We start from the raw sequence: 10,009 nt of genomic DNA, 5'->3' as shown, positions 1-10,009 counted from the left end.
CTTTTGTATCTCCTTTTTTCCCTTTTTGCCTTTCAGGGCTTCTGTACAAGTGAAAGTAAAATAAAGTAAGTTTAATTCTTCACTCCACTGCATATTTTAAAGTGAGATAATCACGATTGTTTCCCTGCACTGCACTGCAACTAATATTATGTATTGAACCTTTTTGTATTGACTTATACTTGCCTTACATAATTTGTCAGATAGATAGAGAGCGAGATAGAGCCTCACAGAGCAGCTTAAAGGGGAGGAGTTTACTTTGCTGCGTGAACAGTGGCTGAAAAGGAAGTAGTTGTGAGGACAGAGCAGTGGAGCGAGCATCTCTCTGTTCTCTGTTAGTTATAGATGAGTCCTGTGATGAGTGAGAAGTAGGGAGACTCTGCTCTCTCTCCCTCTCTCTGTCTCTCAGTCAGAGTCATGCGCCTGTTGATGTGTCTCATATCTGCGCTCATTTTGTGCACAAACAACAAAGCTGCTGCCGCGGAGTTCACCGAGGCTGTGGGACGTTCTCTGCATGTCGATGATGGCAACTTTTCAGAGCCGGATCAAGTGGAACAAGAGGCCTTTCACCACCAACAGCAAGTGCTGCATCCACTGCCAGGTTTGAACTGGACCTACACGAAAGACAGCAGCACTGTTTAAACCACATAAAAAACATAGTGTTAAAAACAAGTAGATTTAATCACATATTCCTGTAAATGTTGTATGTATTTTGACAATGTTTGACAAGCTATCCCATGGCTTTCCTTCACGGATTATAGACTTAAGATGTCCTCGCTTAGATCTCTGCAGACCATCTGTATCAGGACTCATGTCCTCATATCAGATCAGCTGATGAGCAGTACGTGGTGTGGGAGCACAACAGTGTCTCCATCTGTCATTATCACAAACAGACTCTTTATAGTTGTATACTGTAGATATTATTGGATCATACGGACATTTGAGACAGTGTCTGGCTGATTCTCTTGCGCTTGAAAAACTCATGTCTATGTTGAAGTGTAAACACCCCAATCTTTGACAAGATATGGAGATCTTTCATGATAGTCGTAGAGGGGAGGAAAGCATAAAAGTGCACTAGCCACTAACCATTTTAATTGTTTTGAAGTGCCTTTCTCTTCTAGATAAAAGAGATAGCTATTGAACCAACACCTCAAGATGATCTATGTTTTGGACTGTGTCAATAATGCATTCTCTTGTCATATTTTGCACAGATGAGCCAGTTCTCGTTTGCACCGGTGTTACTTGTTGTAGTGTTGTCATATTTCTCTCTGAAGTTAATCAACACACTTGTTGGAATATTGACATTTCAAATTAGGCTCTCTGTCGTCCAGGTCATAGTCGTCTTCAGTAGTTATCTGTAGGCAACTGGACTTCATTTTGAAGATGTTTTAACTCTCATCCAAGAGTGCTTCTTCACTTCTGTCTAACTGGTGGAGAAATCCATGTATTTAGCCTCTGAGAGCTTGAAACCATGAAGATTGTTCCCCCCTCTGACCCAGTTGTTGGTACAGTCATGTCATCATGGTACGAACATGGCACCGTTAATTCTACAAGTCAAGGTGTGAAAGATCGTCATTAGGGTCACCTGAGAGACAGAATCTGCTATTGTGCGAGTGTTGGACTTCACCTTTGTTGTTCTGTGTGTGATTGTTATTCCTTTTATCAAGTTTGGCGACCTTTATTCTCTCCTAGGGGAAATTAGCTTCACAGCCAGTAGAAGCAAACACACTCGATCACAACAGGTCATTCAAAAGTCTAACCACTGCAGGTACAAATTTATCTTTTAGTCTGTTTTAGTCTGTTCGTCCTACATCTCGGAGAGGAATAAAGCTGCCAGGGTCAGTCTGGCTTTTTTTTTTTTTACTGACCTCACCTTGTGTAGATCAGTGAGGTTATTTTTGGACATGCCAGCAATTTCACTGCACACACTGACAAGTTTGTTCCTGTTCTTAAGTTAAAAGTTAGTAGACTCGACGAAATAAGAATAAAACATTCTCATTAAAGTAGAATCCACATTCAAACCACGGAAGAGAGCTCAGGACAGCATTGTAGGTGGATGATGGCTGGTGTCATGGTTCACCTCCTTTGCTCACTCATGTTTTCTCCAGTACATCCATCTAGCTTCCTTCTCTCCTCTCTCAAACCATCTGTCCTCCCGGAGAGTAGGCCGTCGTTTTCATAGAAGCCCAAAGAGGAGAGAAGTGTGTGAATTATACAATAATAATAAGCGCTCTCTCTTTCTCTTTTTTTTGCCATTCCATCCAAATCACCTGTTTACAGTACACTTATTCTTGTTGCTGCGTTATGTGATGTGTATTACGTAACACTGTCTTCATAGCAGTGATGTGTGCACTTGTCACAGGCATCTCCTTGTTTACAACAGAGCGGTGGTGAAGATCTGTGTGAAAGAAGTGTTTGTGACTTCGACGTCCACTGATTCATGACTAATTCATGTTCCTGTAGGAGGACAGTACATCTCCATGTGATTACCCCCTTCCCAGCTTTTCATGATTTATCTCTTGGAACTGCACCCGTGCATTATGTCTACCATTCCCGGCCCTGCAGCCAAATTATTCCTCCTCCTCCTCCTCCTCCTCCTCCTCGTGTCACTTCAGTTCAGAGTTAACTTGCAGGGAAATGACCCACTTTCCACTCTACTAAATAGTAACAATCATGTACCCAAAAAAACACCTTCTTTCATGAGCCAGATGGCCAGTTCTCCTATGTTGAGATTAACATCACTAGTGTTGCAACCTTCTTAAATTGGGACATCTTTATTTATTTATATAAATTACTCGGGGTGCTTTTGCTTGTCAGGGTACATTCAGCTCTTCATCAACTCCAACCGAGACATCTTCTTCAGATCAGGCCCTCGTGTCAACATAGCACCCCGCCTCCCCCCTCCACCTCCTACAATACTGGAATATATGGCCTAATTCCAACACGGATATAAACAAGCATGATTGTGATAATGGGGGTGTGGGTGTGTGGTGACCAGAGATAAATCCCTGTGGGACCATCTGTTTGTGCCGCGTGGTCGTCGTCACCGAACTGACCAGTCAACATGTTGTCTGTGAAGCGATTGCGCCGTATCTGTGTCATAATGTCAGCGTTAGCATCAAATTCAAGCTCTTTTAGCCTCAGGCAGTGTTGGTTGTTCAGTCACTTCTTAACCTGCCTTTGTCTCACTAACAGCTTTGTAATTGAACGTTAGATGAGTGCAACATATGTGACCCAGATTTGCTCGGATGAAGTAAGCCTTTGGAAACACTGTTTTCTTCTTGCGTTGTCACAGATAACAGCGTTCAAGCCATATCACACAGTGGCCTCACACAGCCCATTTCATTATACTCCATAAACCTGCTTCGTGGCATGGTTCTGTTAACCACCAAATGGGAGGATTATAGTCTTTCTGGCACAGCGCACCTTCACTTCACCCACCACCACCACCACCAACCCTTCAGAGAAAGAAGATTCTGCTTCTCCCTACACACACACACACACACGTACGCCTTCTGGTCCATCTGCACTGGCAGCACACTTGTTTTTATCTCCGTGGGATGACGCTAACACAGCCAAGTGGAATTATTTGCCTCATGTTGTGGCTGAGAACGATGGCAAGAGCGAGACGATTCAAAGGGAATTGTTTTGGGGGACTGTGGGATATGGGTTGTGAAAGCTGGTGGCATAAGGTACGAGAGCTTCAGTCAAGCTTTGGCTGATCGTTGAGCAGCAGGATTATGAGCGGCAGCAAATCCAACCAGTGCTACTGTGAGTCAGGGCTGAACTGTGGACATTAGAGAAAGACATTTATGAAATATTGGCCGCCGAAAGTGCAGCGGTGCAGGGCTTTGTTCCTAAAAGTGCAGAGAGAAGAACAAAATAACAGCAGCTGAGATTTATGTCTCACTCTCACTAAAACTCACTCTCCAGTCCGAACTCCACGGAAACTGTTTAGTACAGTAGAGAATGTTTATGGCAGGGCAGGAGTTGAGTTTTGTGGGTGTAAACAGTAGGCTGCTCTTGATTCTAAGGATTTTCTTCTTAGAATTGTTTCATAGCTTCATCATCAGTATGGGAAATATGGAACAAAATATCACATCACTTACTTCATATCACTATTTTCAGAACTGACCTGTTATCACTTTTACAAAGTTGTTTTGGTGAACATGTTTGGCACATGGTTGCCAGGAAACGGGACACTTGAATCCAGAAACAACCAGGGCCGGCCCAAGCCCCCACCCCCACCTCGGAGTAGCAGGTGAATTACTTTTATTGATACCAATGTAACACTGCATTATTATAGTTGTGTTATTTAAACCAAACCAGGGTCACTGAGGGTTAGAGGACAGTAAAAATCAAATAAGTGGTGATATTAATAAACCACTTTGACTGCAAATGTGCACTAAATGATGAATCTCCAACTCCAAAATAAAACCAAAGAACTTAAGATCAACACTGTTAAATATCTAAATATATCTAGATATCTTTAATAGGTTAAAATGTTTTCTTTTTCTATACACACTATTGGGGGCCCAAGCACACTCTTAGTTCGCTTATGCCTTGGGCCAGAAACACTGACACAAACAATCAGAATGAATATGAACTGCTGTTTTTAATGAACCCACAATGAGGCTTTTCTATTCATATCAGGAGCCGCCATTTTGGAGCACCATGTTTTCACAGTAGCACACTGTGAGTTGAGTTTTGATTGTAACTGAAGCTTGGAAGGGAAGGGTGAGGTGAGAGATATTCAGCTACGACATTGGTGCACCTTCACCAATACATTTGACACGCTGCACTGTAAATTGATGCCTCGACCGTGTACCTCTTCTCCTGAGCTTGCTTTAGTGAATGTTGGTGTGAAAATGGCTGATTGGATTTGTGCACAAGGTGTCACATTATCATTTGGTCCTAAATGGGATTTTCTCGCAGCCACTTGAGAACACAATGATTAGAACTCTCATGAGATTTACATTATTGGAAATATGTACTGTACTCATGCCTTCGTCTGCATGCTGATGTTGCATAATCTCGTATTGAGTGGCTTTTTTTTGTGCCCCCCTCTTTGTAATCTGCTGGGGTTAATGGATTGATATCCCCCCCGGGAGTCAGCAAATTAGTTTGCTGCTGTTGGTGTGTTGTCACTAAGGTGTAACAGCCTCTGCGAGGTTGATCGCAAGTGCAGCCGACTCCATTCTGTTCAAGCAGCACAGCACGTACAGTAGCTGTACTTGGTTGTAAAACTGCCTTTTTGTGCAACTCTGAGAACACTGAACGATTTGGGGAAAATATTCTCATTGCAATTATATTGGCAGTTGACAACAACCGAAAACAAAATTATAATAAGAAGATAACAATAAATTGCAGTTTTTACAATTGCAATTTTGATTTGAAAATGATTCATTATTTAGCCCTAATTGTGTTTTATTCATCTGACTATGCTATTGAACTGCTTTATTTTTTAAAAATGTGTCATGGTGGTAGAATAACCACAGTATTTGTTATTTTACAGCTTATCATTGGAAGCCTCAACTCAATCCAACATTAATCTCTGTGGTTTTGCGTCTTCTCGTGAATCACTGATAAACACTGTTGTGAATGTTGACAAAGCAGAAGGTTTATCTGTGCTTTGTCTAGTTTTAAGGTCCATTAAGGTCTTTCTAGTTCACATATTGCTCATCCCATATGAAGCATTTGTAAAAAAATCTCTTTTCCTCCTCCTCCTCCTCCTTTCTAAGGTTCAGTCTTTAACCTTAAGGTCCATGTTGACGACGTGCTAAGTCATCAGCCCGTGAGCCAGGCAGTGGTCGAGGTTTACATCAACTACACCAAGTTCAACTCAGTTCACACTGGAGAGAATGGCACCGCTCTGCTTCATGTACCGGACCACGCTGGTCTGCCGGTCACAGTGGTGGCCTGCAAGGATGGATACGTTTGCACGCTGCTGCCGTGTAAAACCAGCCGGATGCCAAGTAAGATGTTTGTCAATGCACAGAATGTTATGTGTCACCGCTGTGAGAAAACAAGTGTTGTTTTTATTATGTCTCCTGTCATCTTTACAGCTTTTATGACTGAGATGCATTTGAGTGTCATGGGTGACTTTTAAACTGTTTGTCAGCTGTTTCACAAAAGTCAGAGAGTTGCGATAATTACTTTGAAAAAAAAATAAATAAATTAAACTATTTTGATTATTTGATTGAAAGTTTTTGTTCTGCGATTTCAGCCCCATAACTGTGAATATTTCCCTGCTTCATTGCTCCTTTAGGACCGTAAAGTGCATATTGTTCATCATGATTTTGCTCAGCATTTTCCACCATTTGCTGACATTTTATGAACAAAATTTGTCAACATTTAAAATACCAAACTGCCCAAAATACTGTAAACTCTCTACTTGTCCACATGACACTGAAATTTAAGTTTAAAAACATGCCTCACCCACAAAAGTCAATATTAGGACGATGCAATAGCCCCCGTGTGGAGAGTGTATGTTTTTGTCTCTGATGGTTATGAGTAGTATATTCTGTTCACTGTGTAATGTACAACACTAAGTCATGCTGCCATCTAGTGGATAAGAGCTGAAATGTAAATGAAATGGTGAGCGCTGACTTTAAAATCCCTCCTCTAATTTCCACTTGTACACTCAATGCAGTATTTTCATCAGTGACCATGTCACTACTGGGTCGAAACCAAGGGAACATCTGGCTCTTTGAGGACTCTGTCATGATCACAGGAAAAACATCTGGTACTGTATCAGTTAAGTCATACATACACACATACACACACGCTCCAGAAAGTAAATACACAAAGGCATAAACAAATACATATTATCTACGATTATTTATCATATTTCCTTTCATCCATAGATACTGTGTCACAATCTGTTGTCCAGTTTCCCAAGAGCCTACTGAATCTGAACCAGACCGGTAATCTCACCATGGTCGAGGCCTATCTAACTGTTCCCCAGCTGTCATCAGACGGTGTCGATGCTCTCAGCACTTTGGGCATCATGAGCAGTAAATCAGGTAGGTTTTCAATCCCACGGTACACAGTATTTGATAGATACAAATCCAAAACCTAGTTGACTGACGCATACACAGTAAGTTAAAGTTAATTTATTGATGGCTATCAGCGTAAGAAGAATTTCCACTATTAAAATAAAGAGTCAAAAACTGTCAGTCAGTCTTGTTACCACTCAGGCAAAGTTTTGGACATGAAACTTCCTTCCAAAAAAAAAAAAGACAAAAGTGGGTATATTTGCTCAGAACATATGTATTTTTCCAGCTTCTCTTCTTCAGCACAGTTGTTTTTTTCTCCCAAGGGTTTGTCAGTGTGGAGCTGAGCCCGGTGGCAGCTGTCAGCATGCAGCTTTTCTCAGGAGACACGGAGTTGCATATCAGCGGGCCCGTACAGATCAGCCTCAGCGTTCCTGACAGCTGTGGACTTCAGATTTCCACTGTTGTCCCAGCATGGTTCTTCAACCGCACCACTGGTGAGTGCACCAAATGCTTTGAAGAAGAAGAAGAAGAAGAAGAAGAAGAAGTGTGGAAGATTCTACAGCTTCCACTCATGAAACTGTTCGGAGAGAAAAGACACCCACAAAATCTTCTTCAAACTACTTCTTGCCATAAACGTTCAATAACTCTGACCTCACAAACCAGAGTCTGTGTCACTTTTAGTTCACAGAACAATAAAAATGTGCAAATATATAAGACGACATGTTTTATTTCTGTTTAGGTGGGTGGATGAGAAAAGGACTGGGGAAGGTGGTGTCAAGAGATGGAAAACTCATGTGGACATTTACAGCCCCTCACCTGGGCGACTGGATCGCTGCACCTCTGTCATCAACCAGAGGCAAGTGTTGGTGAACACAATGAACTGTTGCATATACATGGTGACGCCATGTTTATCAGTGATGTTTAAAAATTGAAAATTAAACGATGGCTGTGTATCTGCTGGAGAACCCGGAGAAAACCCACACACACACACACACTCGTGGAGAACTAGGTTTTGTGTAGACAATTAAAATTGTGTCCCTGTTTATGTCACTTTTTCTTTAGGCTTCTTTGAAATTGCCATTCCTGCTGATTTCCTCTTACACCATTCCTCTTTCCTGATGGTGCTCGGAGGAGGAGTGATTTTTGTCCTCGTCTTTCTTCTGGTTGGATTGTATTACGGTTGCAGGTAACAAAGGCTTTCAACTCATACTAGTCTCTATAGTACACACTAAATGGTGACGGTGTACAGATTGACATTTTAAGACACACTTCCTGGTTTTGTTGCACGCCAAATCACAAAATATCTTAATTAAAAAACTTTTTTTTGAGCGGTTTCCTTATAACTTTAACATAAATGTGCTATTTCACCCACAGACCTTCCCTCAGTGGAGCTGAGGAAAAGATGACGATGCTGCCAATGTCGAAAAAGGACCAAACCACCTCCACGTGTGAAGATCAAGTCTTTGAAGTGTCTTCAATGGACGGTTCTCAACCCCAGGGTGGGCTGAAGCAGTCGTTCACAGATTCCTCACTGAACGTTGGCAACACACGGGCCAGTCCCAATGATGTGGCTCTTACACTGGAATGCACTGAATCGAATCTTGACTCTGAATCTAATGATGTGACTTGTTTACACAAAACTACAGAGCAGATGACAGTTCCGGGATCTCTGGCTGGCAATTTTTTCCTCTACAACCAGCCCGTTGCCATCCTTCACGCTCCCGCGTTTTTTCATTTGGACGAGCTGGAGGAATACCCCGAGTGGAGCAAATCAGCCACTCTTCCCCGAGCCGGGGCTTCAAACAGTGCTGCCTGTGAGCCGCTGAGCAAAGACGGCTTCACTCAGACGCTGCCAAAGGGTCCGCCTTCGACCCAGAACACGGAGATGGAAGCTGAGGATCGGTTGGGAGAGCTGGAGAGCCTACGGGGGGCCACTGCCCCCAACACATCCATGGGTCACTTCAATCTCCCTGAGTCGGTGTCGGTCCCAGGAACATTAAACAAAATCAGGGACAGCAGGCACTCGGCGCATGCCTTAGGAGAGTTGTCTAAAAGCTCCTCCCACCAGCCTCCCCGGGCTTGGTTTGTGTCACTGGAGGGCAAACCTGCAGCTGAGATCCACTACGCTGTGTCAGAGCAGCACAGGAGGAGGAGGCCGGCAGAGAGTCGGGAGACCAGTTTAGACTCCGGGGTGGACATGAACGAGCTGAACCCGTCGTCGGGCAGGAGGGCCGTACCGCTGGAGCGCAGCGCTACGTTTGTCAAAAGCTCCCCCATCAGTAAACGCACGGATCCACATTAACACATTTCTTAATTTTCCTTATAGGTTCAGTCAGGGATTACAAATCCACCTAACAATCTGTGTCATTAATATTCCATACTGACGCTCCACTGTGACCAGACGTCATTTAGACTTTTACTTAAAAGCGATGTTTCTGCATGGTGTGATGTATTTTTACCACAAAGTGAATCCTTCTATTATATATTTTAGTACAAATAAATCAGTGAATAAATGAACAACTGACCTTGATGATTTCTCTACAGTCGACTAATCACAATGAAGAGTAGAGAGAGAGAGTGTTTCATTCATAAATCAAATCACTGAGAAATAAGAGGAAAGCCCTCAGAGTGGAAATCTCTGCCAACACGTTTTAATTTTAATCCTGAATATGAATCCATGTCACCAGCTAAATCTAATCATTTTCTTCCTTTTGACCATAACTTACATCCCCAGAATATTTAATCAAAAAATTTATCTTCACTCTTTTGAGTTATGCTGTTCACAGACAGACGAGCGCTGCCAAAAACACACAACTTCCTTGGCAAAGAGACAAATCTCTGAGGATGGGAAATTCAATCAATCACTTCTTCATTCTTCTCAAGAGTAGTAGATGAGACGCTGAAGTGCAATTTTCTCCCCTGAATCCTTCAGACTTTGATGACATCACATGGTAAGTGCCTGGAGTGTGAGAGGCTGCACGGGCTCACAGTGACATAAATAGGAAGATATGACA

The 10,009-nt window shown here is 42.6% G+C and overlaps 1 protein-coding gene across 1 annotated transcript; it reads left to right on the top strand.

Moving 5' to 3' along the window:
* Positions 1 to 301: 301 nt before the first annotated feature.
* Positions 302 to 9,512, top strand: LOC122765467 (protein FAM171B-like). The gene is made up of 8 exons (XM_044019723.1): positions 302 to 598; positions 5,739 to 5,972; positions 6,650 to 6,742; positions 6,864 to 7,022; positions 7,319 to 7,489; positions 7,735 to 7,851; positions 8,058 to 8,181; positions 8,370 to 9,512. Exons 1-8 carry the CDS (start codon positions 415 to 417, stop codon positions 9,295 to 9,297), a joined length of 2,010 nt encoding a protein of 669 aa, XP_043875658.1. The 5' UTR covers positions 302 to 414; the 3' UTR covers positions 9,298 to 9,512.
* The last annotated feature ends 497 nt before the right edge of the window (positions 9,513 to 10,009 follow it).

The sequence above is a fragment of the Solea senegalensis genome, linkage group LG2, assembly GCF_019176455.1.
Source record: "Solea senegalensis isolate Sse05_10M linkage group LG2, IFAPA_SoseM_1, whole genome shotgun sequence".
In the NCBI taxonomy this organism is placed as follows: Eukaryota; Metazoa; Chordata; class Actinopteri; order Pleuronectiformes; family Soleidae; genus Solea; species Solea senegalensis.
This window is presented reverse-complemented; position numbering and strand designations above follow the sequence as displayed.

Coding starts and splice junctions, on each gene's coding strand:
- LOC122765467 (XM_044019723.1), top strand. CDS start 415: ATGCGCCTGTTGATGTGTCTCATATCTGCGCTCATTTTGTGCACAAAC. Junction 7,023..7,318: donor CATCATGAGCAGTAAATCAG/GTAGGTTTTCAA, acceptor TTTTCTCCCAAG/GGTTTGTCAGTGTGGAGCTG. Junction 8,182..8,369: donor GGATTGTATTACGGTTGCAG/GTAACAAAGGCT, acceptor TTTCACCCACAG/ACCTTCCCTCAGTGGAGCTG.